This window comes from Pristiophorus japonicus, unplaced genomic scaffold (assembly GCF_044704955.1).
Source record: "Pristiophorus japonicus isolate sPriJap1 unplaced genomic scaffold, sPriJap1.hap1 HAP1_SCAFFOLD_272, whole genome shotgun sequence".
In the NCBI taxonomy this organism is placed as follows: domain Eukaryota; kingdom Metazoa; phylum Chordata; class Chondrichthyes; family Pristiophoridae; genus Pristiophorus; species Pristiophorus japonicus.
Window position 1 is genome coordinate 496,518 of NW_027252472.1, and position 15,824 is coordinate 512,341.

Consider the following 15,824-nt stretch of genomic DNA (forward strand, 5'->3'; position numbering starts at 1 on the left):
TCCCCGTCTGAAATAGTCCGTGACGTCACGAGCGAGACGCGTCGGGCTGTTCCAAACCTTCCCTCTTGTCCGCTGCGGCGTCTAACGGGCTTCAGCAGTGTTTAAAGGGTTGCCGCGGTGTTTAACGGGGCTGCAGCAGCGTTTAAAGGGTTGCCGCGGTGTTTAACGGGGCTGCAGTCGTGTTTAAAGGGCTGCAGTAGTGTTTAAAGGGCTGCAGCAGTGTTTAAAGGGCTGCAGCAGTGTTTAAAGGGCTGCAGCAGTGTTTAAAGGGCTGCAGCAGTGTTTAAAGGGCTGCAGCAGTGTTTAAAGGGCTGCAGTAGTGTTTAAAGGGCTGCAGCAGTGTTTAAAGGGCTGCAGCAGTGTTTAAAGGGTTGCCGCGGTGTTTAACGGGGCTGCAGTAGTTTAAAGGGCTGTCATGATATTTAAAGAATTGTTACGGTGTTTAAAGGGCTGTCACGTTACTTAAAGGACCTCGGCAGCGTTTAACGGAGTTGCAGTAGTGTTTCAAGGGCTGTCACGGTATTTAAAAGATTTCAGCAGCGTTTAAAGGAGTTGCAGTAGTGTTTAAAGGGTGCAGTAGCGTTTAACGGGCTTCAGCAGCGTTTAAAGGGTTGCCGCGGTGTTTAACGGGGCTGCAGTAGTTTAAAGGGCTGTCATGATATTTAAAGAATTGTTACGGTGTTTAAAGGGCTGTCACGTTACTTAAAGGACCTCGGCAGCGTTTAACGGAGTTGCAGCAGTGTTTAAAGGGCTGCAGCAGTGTTTAAAGGGCTGCAGTAGTGTTTAAAGGGCTGCAGCAGTGTTTAAAGGGCTGCAGTAGTGTTTAAAGGGCTGCAGTAGTGTTTAAAGGGCTGCAGCAGTGTTTAAAGGGCTGCAGCAGTGTTTAAAGGGCTGCAGTAGTGTTTAAAGGGCTGCAGTAGTGTTTAAAGGGCTGCAGCAGTGTTTAAAGGGCTGCAGCAGTGTTTAAAGGATTGCAGCAGTGTTTAAAGGGCTGCAGTAGTGTTTAAAGGGCTGCAGCAGTGTTTAAAGGGCTGCAGCAGTGTTTCAAGGGTTGCCGCGGTGTTTAACGGGGCTGCAGTAGTTTAAAGGGCTGTCATGATATTTAAAGAATTGTTACGGTGTTTAAAGGGCTGTCATGTTACTTAAAGGACCTCGGCAGCGTTTAACGGAGTTGCAGCAGTGTTTAAAGGGCTGCAGCAGTGTTTAAAGGGCTGCAGTAGTGTTTAAAGGGCTGCAGCAGTGTTTAAAGGGCTGCAGCAGTGTTTAAAGGGCTGCAGCAGTGTTTAAAGGGCTGCAGCAGTGTTTAAAGGGCTGCAGCAGTGTTTAAAGGGCTGCAGCAGTGTTTAAAGGGCTGCAGCAGTGTTTCAAGGGTTGCCGCGGTGTTTAACGGGCTGTCATGATATTTAAAGAGCTGTTACGGTGTTTAAAGGGCTGTCACGGTACTTAAAGGACCTCGGCAGCGTTTAACGGAGTTGCAGTAGTGTTTAAAGGGCTGCAGTAGTGTTTAAAGGGCTGCAGCAGTGTTTAAAGGGCTGCAGTAGTGTTTAAAGGGCTGCAGCAGTGTTTAAAGGGCTGCAGTAGTGTTTAAAGGGCTGCAGTCGTGGTTAAAGGGCTGCAGTAGTGTTTAAAGGGCTGCAGCAGTGTTTAAAGGGCTGCAGCAGTGTTTAAAGGGCTGCAGCAGTGTTTAAAGGGCTGCAGCAGTGTTTAAAGGGCTGCAGTAGTGTTTAAAGGGCTGCAGCAGCGTTTAAAGGACTGCCGCAGCGTTTAAAGGGCTGCGGTAGTGTTTAAAGGGCTGCGGCAGTGTTTAAAGGGCTGCAGCAGTGTTTAAAGGGCTGCAGCAGTGTTTAAAGGGCTGCAGCAGCGTTTAACGGGGCTGCAGCAGTATTTAAAGGGCTGCAGCAGTGTTTAACGGAGTTGCAGCAGCGTTTAAAGGGCTGCAGCAGCGTTTAAAGGGCTGCAGCCGTGTTTAAAGGGCTGCCGTGGCGTTTAAAGGGCTGCAGCAGTGTTTAAAGGACTGCAGCAGTGTTTAACGGAGTTGCAGTAGTGTTTAAAGGGCTGCAGCAGTGTTTAAAGGGCTGCAGTAGTGTTTAAAGGCCTGCCGCTGCGTTTAACGGGGCTGCAGCAGTATTTAAAGGGCTGCAGCAGTGTTTAAAGGGCTGCAGCAGTGTTTAAAAGGCTGCAGCAGCGTTTAAAGGGCTGCAGCAGTGTTTAACGGAGTTGCAGCAGCGTTTAAAGGGCTGCAGCGGCGTTTAAAGGGCTGCAGCGGCGTTTAAAGGGCTGCTGCGGCGTTTAAAGCTCCTCAGCGGCGTTTAAGAGGGGCACCGGGGGGGTGTCGGTGTCGGGGGGGGCCTGGCCGTGTGCCCGCTGGTGCGTGCGCAGTGAGGCAGCGCGGGTGAAGCGTTTGCCGCAGCGCGGGCAGGCGAAGGGCTTCTCGCCGGTGTGGACCCGGGCGTGACGCCTCAGCTTGCCCGACTCGCGGAAGGCCCGCCCGCACACCGGGCAGGGGAAGGGCCGCTCGGCTGTGTGGGTGCGCTGGTGGGCGGCCAGGTTGCTGGAGGTCACGAACCCCTTGGGGCAGAGGTCGCAGCGGAAGGGGCGCTCGGCTGTGTGGGTGCGCTGGTGGGCCAGCAGGTTGGCGGAGGTCACGAACCCCTTGGGGCAGAGGTCGCAGGGGAAGGGGCGGTCCCCGGGCACGTGCAGCCGCTCGTGCTGGGCTCGCTTGCCCGCCTCCAGGAAGCCACGGCCACACACCCCGCAGGCGAAGGGCCGCCGGCCCGTGTGGATAAGCTCGTGCCGGGCCAGCTTGCCCGACTCCCCGAACGCCCGCCCGCACGTGCGGCAGCCGAACGGCCGCTCCCCCGTGTGCGTGCGCAGGTGGGCGGCCAGGTTCGGTGAGGCGGCAAAGCCCTTACCGCACTCCGTGCACCGATATGGCCTCGGTCCGCCGTGTGTGCGGCGGTGAGCGATGAGATTGCTGGAGGACACGAAGCGCCGTCCGCATGTTCCACAGCCGAAGGCCTTCTCCCCGCTGTGCACTCGCTGGTGATCGGTCAGGTTGCTGGATGTCACAAACCCCTTGCCGCACACCGGGCAGTCGAACGGCCTCTCGCCCCGGTGGTAGCGCTGGTGGGCTTCCAGCACGCACGCCCAACGGAACAGCTTCCCGCACACCTGCACAACAAACACACGCACACCGGGAATAACGTGAGGACCCCCACACAAAAAAAAAAGTATCTTCGGACCGGTATTGGCATTGAGGCTTAAACAACAACAACTTGTGTCTATAGAGCACCTTTTATAGCACCTCTATAGCCAATTCACTAAATATATTCAAAAAGGAGTTAGATGAGGTCCTTACTACTCGGGGGATCAAGGGGTATGGCGAGAAAGCAGGAATGGGGTACTGAAGTTGCATGTTCAGCCATGAACTCATTGAATGGCGGTGCAGGCTAGAAGGGCCGAATGGCCTACTCCTGCACCTATTTTCTATGTTTAACCTCATGAAACATCAGAAACAGGAGCCAGGAGCCGGCCATTCGGCCCCTCGAGCCCTGCTCCGCCATTTAATACCATCGTGGCCTGATCCGATCATGGACCCAGCTCCACTTCCCTGCCCGCCCCCTTAGCGGTTAACAAACTGTCTATCTCTGTCTTAAATATATTCAATGTCCCGGCTCCCACAGCTCTCTGAGGCAGCGAGTTCCACAGATTTACAACCCTCTGAGAGAAGAAATTCCTCCTCATCTCAGTTTTAAATGGGCGGCCCCTTATTCTAAGACCATGCCCCCTAGTTCTAGTCTCCCCCATCAGTGGGAACATCCTCTCTGCATCCACCTTGTCGAGCCCCCCTCATAATCTGATACGTTTCGATAAGATCACCTCTCATTCTTCTGAACTCCAATGAGTAGAGGCCCAACCTCCTCAACCTTTCCTCATAAGTCAACCCCCTCATCTCCGGAATCGACCGAGTGAACCTTCTCTGAACTGCCTCCAAAGCAAAGTATATCCTTTCGTAAATACGGAGAGCAAAACTGTGCACGCAGTATTCCAGGTGTGGCCTCACCAATACCCTGTGTAACTGGAGCAAGACTTCCCTGCTTTTATACTCCATCCCCTTTGCAATAAAGGCCAAGATACCATTGGCCCTTCCTGATCACTTGCTGTACCTGCGTACTAACCTTTTGTGTTTCATGTACAAGTAACCCCCAGGTCCCGCTGTACTGCCGCACTTTGTAATCTTTCTCCATTTAAATTATAATTTGCTTTTCTATTTTTTCTGCCAAAGTGCATGACCTCACACTTTCCCACATTATACTCCATCGGACAAATTTTTGCCCACTCACTGAGCCTGTCTGTGTCCTTTTACTGATTTTGTGTCCTCCTCACACATTACTTTTCCTCCCATCTTTGTATCGTCAGCAAACTTGGCTACGTTACACTCAGTCCCTTCTTCCAAGTTGTTAATATATTGTAAATAGCTGGGGTCCCATCACTGATCCCTGCGGCACCCCACTAGTTACTGGTTGCCAACCCGAGAATGAACCATTTATCCCCACTCTCTGTTCTCTGTCAGTTAGCCAATCCTCTATCCGCGCTAATATATTACCCCCAACCCCGTGAACTTTTATCTTGTGTAGTAAACTTTTATGTGGCACCTTGTTAAATGCCTTCTGGAAGTCTAAATGCACCACATCCACTGGTTCCCCTTTTTCCATCCTGTTCCTTACATCGTCAAAGAACTCCAGCAAATTTGTCAAACATGACTTCCCTTCATAAATCCATGCTGACTCTGCCTGACCCAATTTTGCTTTTCCAAATGTCCTGCTATTGCTTCTTTAATAATGGACTCCAACATTTTCCCAACCACAGATGTCAGGCGAACTGGTCTCGAGTTTCCTGCTTTTTGTCTGCCTCCTTTTTTTAAATAGGGTTGTAAATCTGTGGAATTCTCTCCCCCAGAGAGCTGTGGAGGCTGGGCCATTGAATATATTTAAGGTGGAGATAGAGAGATTTTTGAACGATAAGGGAGTGAAGGGTTATGGGGATCGGGCGGGGAAGTGGAGATGAGTCCATGATCAGATTAGCCATGGTCTTATTAACATAGAAACATAGACAATAGGTGCAGGAGCAGGCCATTGGGCCCTTCGAGCCTGCCCCACCATTCGATATGATCATGGCTGATCATTCCCTCAGTACCCCACTCCTGCCTTCTCTCCATACCCCCCTGATCCCTTTAGCCGTAAGGGCCACATCTAACTCCCTTCTGAATATATCCAACGAACTGGCCCCCAACAACTTTCTGTGGTAGAGAATTCCACAGGTTCACAATTCTCTGGGTGAAGAAGTTTCTCCTCATCTCGGTCCTAAATGGCTTACCCCTTATCCTTAGACTGTGTGAGCCCCTGGTTCTGGACTTCCCCAACATCGGGAACATTCTTCCTGCATCTAAACCTGTCCAGTCCCGTCAGAATTTTATATGTTTCTATGAGATCCCCTCTCATCCTTCTAAACTTCAGTGTATAAAGGCCCAATCGATCCAGTCTCTCCTCATATGTCAGTCCCGCCATCCCGGGAATCAGTCTGGTGAACCTTCGCTGCACTCCCTCAATAGCAAGAACGTCCTTCCTCAGATTAGGAGACCAAAACTGAACACAATATTCCAGGTGTGGTCTCACCAAGGCCCTGTACAACTGCAGTAAGACCTCCCTGCTCCTAGACTCAAATCCTCTCGCTATGAAGGCCAACATACCATTTGCCTTCTTCACCGCCTGCTGTACCTGCATGGCCAACTTTCAATGACTGATGTACCATGACACCCAGGTCTCGTTGCACCTCCCCTTTTCCTAATCTGCCGCCATTCAGATAATATTCTGCCTTCCTGTCTATGCCCCCAAAGTGGATAACCTCACATTTATCCACATTATACTGCATCTGCCATGCATTTGCCCCACTCACCTAACCTGCTCATTAGACCTGTTCATGCCACCATCTGTCTGTCTGATCGGGATCGGTACCAATCACTTGCCACGGTCGTACATGCAATATTTCTATCCTGATTGTACGCTGCGTTTGACGATATTTAAACTATCGCTCCCTTCATAAAAGGCCGTTTAACTGCTTCGCACCTTTGTGTGTGTGTGCGCTTTTGTGAACCGTGATGCGAATCATACGCACCGAACACTGAAAATTCTCCGTTCCCTCTCCCGCCGGGAGTTTCCGAGCCCCCACCGAGACTCCGGCAATGGAATCCTGCCCCCGAGGAACTTCCGTCTCCTCGACCTCCATCTCCGTTCGGGAATCTCAAACACAGTCAGAAAAGGAGGCCTTTTCAAAAGGCGTTCGACGGACCGGCTCAAAACTGAATTGTTAGTTGGCGGGGGGAAAAGGGGTTAATAAATAGGTTAGAGGTACATCGTGTTGGACTGACAATTGTGTTCTGTGATGAAGTAATGGAGAGGGTTCTACGAAATTAGGAACATAAGAAATAGGAGCAGGATTCAGCCCCTCAAGCCTGCTCCGCCATTCAGTAAGATCATGGCCAATCTTTCCTGCACTATCTCCATATCCCTGGATTCCTCTAATATCCCAAAAATCTCTCGATCTCAGCCTTGAATATACTCAACGACTGAGCCCTCTGGGGCAGAGAATTCCAGAGATTCACCACCCTCTGAGTGAAGAAATTCCTCCTCATCTCAGTCCTAAATGGCCGACCCCTTATCCTGAGACTGTGTGACCCCTGGTTCTAGACTCCTCAGCCCCGGGGGAAACACCCTCCCTGCATCTACCCTGTCAAACCCTGTCAGAATTTTACAGCACTGCACTGTCAAAGGGGCAGTACTGAGGGAGTCCCGTACTGTCGGAGGGGCAGTACTGAGGGAGTGCCGTACTGTCGGAGGGGCAGTACTGAGGGAGTCCCGTACTGCACTGTCGGAGGGGCGGTACTGAGGGAGTGCCGTACTGTCGGAGGGGCAGTACTGAGGGAGTGCCGCACTGTCGGAGGGGCAGTACTGAGGGAGTGCCGTACTGCACTGTCGGAGGGGCGGTACTGAGGGAGTGCCGTACTGTCGGAGGGGCAGTACTGAGGGAGCGCCGCACTGTCGGAGGGGCGGTACTGAGGGAGTGCCGTACTGTCGGAAGGGCAGTACTGAGGGAGCGCCGCACTGTCGGAGGGGCGGTACTGAGGGAGTGCCGTACTGTCGGAGGGGCAGTGCTGAGGGAGTGCTGCACTGTCGGAGGGGCAGTACTGAGGGAGTGCCGCACTGTCGGAGGGGCAGTACTGAGGGAGCACCATACTGCGCTGTCGGAGGGTCAGTACTGAGGGAGCGCCGTAGTGCACTGTCGGAGGGGCGGTACTGAGGGAGTGCTGTACTGTCGGAGGGGCGGTACTGAGGGAGTCCCGTACTGCGCTGTCGGAGGGGCAGTACTGAGGGAGCACCATACTGTCGGAGGGGCAGTACTGAGGGAGTGCCGCACTGTCGGAGGGGCAGTACTGAGGGAGTCCCGTACTGCACTGTCGGAGGGGCAGTACTGAGGGAGCCCCGTACTGTCGGAGGGGCAGTACTGAGGGAGTGCCGTACTGTCGGAGGTGCCGTCTTTCGGGATGAGACGTTAAACCGAGGCCCCGTCTGCCCTCTCGGGTGGATGTAAAAGATCCCAGGGCCACTATTTGGAAGAAGAGCAGGGGGAGTTCTCCCCGGTGTCCTGGGGCCAATATTTATCCCTCGACCAACATCACTAAAACAGATGATCCGGGTCATTATCACATCGCTGTGTGTGGGAGCTTGCTGTGCGCAAATTGGCTGCCGCATTTCCCACAGTGCAACAGTGACCACACTCCAAAAGTACTTCATTGGCTGTGAGGCACTTTGGGATGTCCGGTGGTCATGAAAGGTGCAAGTCTTTCGTTGCCGCCAGTGAATGAGTGTGTGTGTGTGTGTGTGTGAGTGTGTGTGTATGTGTGCGAGTGTGTGTGTGTGTGTGTGCGTGTGTGCGAGTGTGTGTGTGCGCGAGTGCGAGTGTGTGTGCGAGTGTGCGCGCGCGAGTGTGTGTGCGCGAGTGCGAGTGTGTGTGTGTGAGAGCGAGTGTGTGTGTGTGAGAGCGAGTGTGTGTGTGTGAGAGCGAGTGTGTGTGTGTGTGTGTGTGTGTGAGAGCGAGTGTGTGTGAATGGTGAACCTGTGGAATTCTCTACCACAGAAAGTTGTTGGGGGCCAGATCGTTGGATATATTCAAAAGGGAGTTAGATGTGGCCCTTACGGCTAAAGGGATCAGGGGGTGTGGAGAGAAGGCAGGAGTGGGGTACTGAGGGAATGGTCAGCCATGATCATATTGAATGGTGGTGCAGGCTCGAAGGGCCCAATGGCCTGCTCCTGCACCTATTTTCTATGTGAGACTCCCCACCATCACATCCCCCCCAGTGTGTGTGTGTGTCTCCCTCCCCCTCAGTGAGTGACTGAGACTCCCTCCCCCTCAATGAGTGAGTGTGAGTCTCCCTCCCCCTCACTGAGTGAGTGTGAGACTCCCTCCCCCTCACTGAGTGAGTGTGAGACTCCCTCTCCCTCCCCCTCACTGAGTGAGTGTGAGACTCCCTCCCCCTCACTGAGTGAGTGTGAGACTCCCTCCCCCTCAGAGTGTGAGACTCCCTCCCCCTCACTGAGTGTGAGACTCCCTCCCCCTCACTGAGTGAGTGTGAGACTCCCTCCCCCTCACTGAGTGAGTGTGAGACTCCCTCCCCCTCACTGAGTGAGTGAGACTCCCTCCCCCTCACTGAGTGAGTGTGAGACTCCCTCCCCCTCACTGAGTGAGAGTGAGTCTCCCTCCCCCTCACTGAGTGAGAGTGAGTCTCCCTCCCCCTCACTGAGTGATTGTGAGACTCCCTCCCCCTCACTGAGTGTGAGACTCCCTCCCCCTCACTGAGTGAGTGTGAGTCTCCCTCCCCCTCACTGAGTGAGTGTGAGTCTCCCTCCCCCTCACTGAGTGAGTGTGAGACTCCCTCTCCCTCACTGAGTGAGTGTGAGACTCCCTCCCCCTCACTGAGTGAGTGTGAGACTCCCTCCCCCTCACTGAGTGAGTGTGAGTCTCCCTCCCCCTCACTGAGTGTGAGACTCCCTCCCCCTCACTGAGTGAGTATGAGACTCCCTCCCCCTCACTGAGTGAGTGTGAGACTCCCTCCCCCTCACTGAGTGAGTGTGAGTCTCCCTCCCCCTCACTGAGTGAGTGTGAGACTCCCTCCCCCTCACTGAGTGAGTATGAGACTCCCTCCCCCTCACTGAGTGAGTGTGAGACTCCCTCCCCCTCACTGAGTGAGTGTGAGACTCCCTCCCCCTCACTGAGTGAGTGTGAGACTCCCTCCCCCTCACTGAGTGAGTGTGAGACTCCCTCCCCCTCACTGAGTGAGTGTGAGGCTCCCTACCCCTCACTGAGTGAGTGTGAGGCTCCCTCCCCCTCACTGAGTGAGTGTGAGGCTCCCTCCCCCTCACTGAGTGAGTGTGAGACTCCCTCCCCCTCACTGAGTGTGAGACTCCCTCCCCCTCACTGAGTGAGTGTGAGTCTCCCTCCCCCTCACTGAGTGAGTGTGAGTCCACCTCCCCCTCACTGAGTGAGTGTGAGACTCCCTCTCCCTCACTGAGTGAGTGTGAGACTCCCTCCCCCTCACTGAGTGAGTGTGAGACTCCCTCCCCCTCACTGAGTGAGTGTGAGACTCCCTCCCCCTCACTGAGTGAGTGTGAGACTCCCTCCCCCTCACTGAGTGAGTGTGAGACTCCCTCCCCCTCACTGAGTGAGTGTGAGACTCCCTCCCCCTCACTGAGTGAGTGTGAGACTCCCTCCCCCTCACTGAGTGTGAGACTCCCTCCCCCTCACTGAGTGAGTGTGAGACTCCCTCCCCCTCACTGAGTGAGTGTGAGACTCCCTCCCCCTCACTGAGTGAGTGTGAGACTCCCTCCCCCTCACTGAGTGAGAGTGAGTCTCCCTCCCCCTCACTGAGTGAGAATGAGTCTCCCTCCCCCTCACTGAGTGAGTGTGAGTCTCCCTCCCCCTCACTGAGTGAGTGTGAGACTCCCTCTCCCTCACTGAGTGAGTGTGAGACTCCCTCCCCCTCACTGAGTGAGTGTGAGACTCCCTCCCCCTCACTGAGTGAGTGTGAGACTCCCTCCCCCTCACTGAGTGAGTGTGAGGCTCCCTCCCCCTCACTGAGTGAGAGTGAGACTCCCTCCCCCTCACTGAGTGAGTGTGAGACTCCCTCCCCCTCACTGAGTGAGTGTGGAGGTGAATTGAGTCAAGCGGGGTGGGGTGGAGCCGCAGCAATGGCGGACGGACGGCCCGGCCTGCCCCGCGCGCGGGAAAGCGCCGTATGGAAGGAGCGGGTGGACGCCGCGCCTGCGCACTGGCTCCCTCGGCACCAATGGCGGCGGCGGCGGGGCCCGCGGCCAGAGACGGTGAGTGAAGGAGGAGGCCGGAGGGAATATGGCGGCCCGGCGGCTCCCTCCGGACCCCGGCGCCCCGCCGCCGCCCGGCGCCGCCTACCCGCTCTCCGTCTGCCCGCCTCTATCTCCCTCTCCCTCTCTCTCTGTGCCTCCTTCTCTCTCTCTCTCCGCCAAAACAAGATGGCGGGCGGCCCCTTCTCCCTCCTCCGCCCAGCGCGCACACTGCGCAGGCGTGATTCGCTGGCTGTCAATCACCCGCTGCGGTCACGCCCCCTTCACTGCACACTGCGCAGGCGTGATTCGCTGGCTGTCAATCACCCGCTGCGGCCACGCCCCCTTCACTGCACACTGCGCAGGCGTGATTCGCTGGCTGTCAATCACCCGCTGCGGTCACGCCCCCTTCACTGCGCAGGCGTGATTCGCTGGCTGTCAATCACCCGCTGCGGCCACGCCCCCTTCACTGCACACTGCGCAGGCGTGATTCGCTAGCTGTCAATCACCCGCTGAGGAACCGCCCCCTTCACTGCACACTGCGCAGGCGTGACTGCCCAGCTGTCAATCACCCGCTGCTGCCACGCCCCGCGCTAGCGGCACACTGCGCAGGCGTCACTCCCCAGCTGTCAAGCAACTGAGCCGCCGACGCCCCCTCTCTTTGTTCCGCTCGCCGCACACTGCGCAGGCGTGTGAGAGCCCGGCTGTCAATCACAGCCGGCCGGCCCCGCCCCCTCCCCAAGGCTCAGCCCTGGGTCCATTATATCCAGTACTGACCCCTGGGTCCATTATATCCCAGTACTGACCCCTGGGTCCATTATATCCAGTACTGACCCCTGGGTCCATTATATCCCAGTACCCAGTACTGACCCCTGGGTCCATTATATCCAGTACTGACCCCTGGGTCCATTATATCCCAGTACTGACCCCTGGGTCCATTATATCCCTGTACTGACCCCTGGGTCCATTATATCCAGTACTGACCCCTGGGTCCATTATATCCAGTACTGACCCCTGGGTCCATTATATCCAGTACTGACCCCTGGGTCCATTATATCCAGTACTGGACCCCTGTGTCCATTATATCCCAGTACTGACCCCTGGGTCCATTATATCCAATACTGACCCCTGGGTCCATTATATCCCTGTACTGACCTCTGGGTCCATTATATCCAGTACTGACCCCTGGGTCCATTATATCCCAGTACTGACCCCTGGGTCCATTATATCCCAGTACTGACCCCTGGGTCCATTATATCCCAGTACTGACCCCTGGGTCCATTATATCCCAGTACTGACCCCTGGGTCCATTATATCCAGTACTGACCCCTGGGTCCATTATATCCAGTACTGACCCCTGGGTCCATTATATCCCAGTACTGACCCCTGGGTCCATTATATCCCAGTACTGACCCCTGGGTCCATTATATCCCAGTACTGACCCCTGGGTCCATTATATCCCAGTACTGACCCCTGGGTCCATTATATCCAGTACTGACCCCTGGGTCCATTATATCCCAGTACTGACCCCTGGGTCCATTATATCCCAGTACTGACCCCTGGGTCCATTATATCCAGTACTGACCCCTGGGTCCATTATATCCCAGTACTGACCCCTGGGTCCATTATATCCAGTACTGACCCCTGGGTCCATTATATCCCAGTACTGACCCCTGGGTCCATTATATCCAGTACTGACCCCTGGATCCATTATATCCCAGTACTGACCCCTGGGTCCATTATATCCAGTACTGACCCCTGGGTCCATTATATCCCAGTACTGACCCCTGGGTCCATTATATCCCAGTACTGACCCCTGGGTCCATTATATCCCAGTACTGACCCCTGGGTCCATTATATCCAGTACTGACCCCTGGGTCCATTATATCCCAGTAATGACCCCTGGGTCCATTATATCCCAGTACTGACCCCTGGGTCCATTATATCCAGTACTGACCCCTGGGTCCATTATATCCAGTACTGACCCCTGGATCCATTATATCCCAGTACTGACCCCTGGGTCCATTATATCCAGTACTGACCCCTGGATCCATTATATCCAGTACTGACCCCTGGATCCATTATATCCAGTACTGACCCCTGGGTCCATTATATCCAGTACTGACCCCTGGGTCCATTATATCCAGTACTGACCCCTGTGTCCATTATATCCCAGTACTGAACCCTGGGTCCATTATATCCAGTACTGAACCCTGGGTCCATTATATCCAGTACTGACCCCTGGGTCCATGATATCCAGTACTGACCCCTGGGTCCATTATATCCAGTACTGACCCCTGGGTCCATTATATCCAGTACTGACCGCTGGGTCCATTATATCCCAGTACTGACCCCTGGGTCCATTATATCCAGTACTGACCCCTGGGTCCATTATATCCAGTACTGACCCCATTATATCCCAGTACTGACCCCTGGGTCCATTATATCCAGTACTGACCCCTGGGTACTGACCCCTGGGTCCATTATATCCCAGTACTGACCCCTGGGTCCATTATATCCAGCACTGACCCCTGGGTCCATTATATCCAGTACTGACCCCCGGGTCCATTATATCCAGTACTGACCCCCGGGTCCATTATATCCAGTACTGACCCCTGGGTCCATTATATCCCAGTACTGACCCCTGGGTCCATTATATCCAGCACTGACCCCTGGGTCCATTATATCCAGTACTGACCCCCGGGTCCATTATATCCAGTACTGACCCCCGGGTCCATTATATCCCAGTACTGACCCCTGGGTCCATTATATCCAGTACTGACCCCTGGGTCCATTATATCCCAGTACTGACCCCTGGGTCCATTATATCCCAGTACTGACCCCTGGGTCCATTATATCCAGTACTGACCCCTGGTTCCATTATATCCAGTACTGACCCCTGGGTCCATTATATCCCAGTACTGACCCCTGGGACCATTATATCCCAGTACTGACCCCTGGGTCCATTATATCCCAGTACTGACCCCTGGGTCCATTATATCCAGTACTGACCCCTGGGTCCATTATATCCAGTACTGACCCCTGGGTCCATTATATCCCAGTACTGACCCCTGGGTCCATTATATCCCAGTACTGACCCCCGTGTCCATTATATCCAGTACTGACCCCTGGGTCCATTATATCCCAGTACTGACCCCTGGGTCCATTATATCCAGTACTGACCCCTGGGTCTATTATATCCCAGTACTGACCCCTGGATCCATTATATCCAGTACTGAGCCCTGGGTCCATTATATCCAGTACTGACCCCTGGGTCCATTATATCCCAGGACTGACCCCTGGGTCCATTATATCCCAGTACTGACCCCTGGGTCCATTATATCCAGTACTGACCCCTGGGTCCATTATATCCAGTATTACCCCTGGGTCCATTATATCCAGCACTGACCCCTGGGTCCATTATATCCAGTATTACCCCTGGGTCCATTATATCCAGTATTGACCCCTGGGTCCATTATATCCAGTACTGACCCCTGGGTCCATTATATCCAGTACTGACCCCTGGGTCCATTATAACCCAGTACTGACCCCTGGGTCCATTATACCCAGTACTGACCCCTGGGTCCATTATATCCCAGTACTGACCCCTGGGTCCATTATATCCCAGTACTGACCCCTGGGTCCATTATATCCAGTACTGACCCCTGGGTCCATTATATCCCAGTACTGACCCCTGGGTCCATTATATCCCAGTACTGACCCCTGGGTCCATTATATCCAGTACTGACCCCTGGGTCCATTATATCCAGTACTGACCCCTGGGTCCATTATATCCCAGTACTGACCCCTGGGTCCATTATATCCAGTACTGACCCCTGGGTCCATTATATCCAGTACTGACCGCTGGGTCCATTATATCCCAGTACTGACCCCTGGGTCCATTATATCCAGTACTGACCCCTGGGTCCATTATATCCAGTACTGACCCCTGGGTCCATTATATCCAGTACTGACCGCTGGGTCCATTATATCCCAGTACTGACCCCTGGGTCCATTATATCCAGTACTGACCCCTGGGTCCATTATATCCAGTACTGACCCCATTATATCCCAGTACTGACCCCTGGGTCCATTATATCCAGTACTGACCCCTGGGTACTGACCCCTGGGTCCATTATATCCCAGTACTGACCCCTGGGTCCATTATATCCAGCACTGACCCCTGGGTCCATTATATCCAGTACTGACCCCCGGGTCCATTATATCCAGTACTGACCCCCGGGTCCATTATATCCAGTACTGACCCCTGGGTCCATTATATCCCAGTACTGACCCCTGGGTCCATTATATCCAGCACTGACCCCTGGGTCCATTATATCCAGTACTGACCCCCGGGTCCATTATATCCAGTACTGACCCCCGGGTCCATTATATCCCAGTACTGACCCCTGGGTCCATTATATCCCAGTACTGACCCCTGGGTCCATTATATCTAGTACTGACCCCTGGGTCCATTATATCCAGTACTGACCCCTGGGTCCATTATATCCAGTACTGACCCCTGGGTCCATTATATCCCAGTACTGACCCCTGGGTCCATTATATCCAGTACTGACCCCTGGGTCCATTATATCTAGTAATGACCCCTGGGTCCATTATATCCAGTACTGACCCCTGGGTCCATTATATCCCAGTACTGACCCCTGGGTCCATTATACCCAGTACTGACCCCTGGGTCCATTATATCCCAGTACTGACCCCTGGGTCCATTATATCCCAGTACTGACCCCTGGGTCCATTATATCCCAGTACTGACCCCTGGGTCCATTATATCCCAGTACTGACCCCTGGGTCCATTATATCCAGTACTGACCCCTGGGTCCATTATATCCAGTACTGACCCCTGGGTCCATTATATCCCAGTACTGACCCCTGGGTCCATTATATCCAGTACTGACCCCTGGGTCCATTATATCCAGTACTGACCGCTGGGTCCATTATATCCCAGTACTGACCCCTGGGTCCATTATATCCAGTACTGACCCCTGGGTCCATTATATCCAGTACTGACCCCTGGGTCCATTATATCCAGTACTGACCGCTGGGTCCATTATATCCCAGTACTGACCCCTGGGTCCATTATATCCAGTACTGACCCCTGGGTCCATTATATCCAGTACTGACCCCATTATATCCCAGTACTGACCCCTGGGTCCATTATATCCAGTACTGACCCCTGGGTACTGACCCCTGGGTCCATTATATCCCAGTACTGACCCCTGGGTCCATTATATCCAGCACTGACCCCTGGGTCCATTATATCCAGTACTGACCCCCGGGTCCATTATATCCAGTACTGACCCCCGGGTCCATTATATCCAGTACTGACCCCTGGGTCCATTATATCCCAGTACTGACCCCTGGGTCCATTATATCCAGCACTGACCCCTG

The 15,824-nt window shown here is 54.0% G+C and overlaps 1 protein-coding gene across 1 annotated transcript; it reads right to left on the reverse strand.

Moving 5' to 3' along the window:
* Positions 1-2,289: 2,289 nt before the first annotated feature.
* LOC139247557 (zinc finger protein 135-like) lies at positions 2,290-10,585 on the reverse strand. Its single transcript, XM_070871667.1, has 3 exons — positions 10,522-10,585; positions 6,175-6,358; positions 2,290-3,171 (listed from the first exon to the last, which is right to left on the reverse strand). The coding sequence occupies exons 2-3, from the start codon at positions 6,283-6,285 to the stop codon at positions 2,290-2,292; spliced, it is 993 nt and encodes a 330-aa protein (XP_070727768.1). The 5' UTR covers positions 6,286-6,358; positions 10,522-10,585.
* Positions 10,586-15,824: the final 5,239 nt, after the last annotated feature.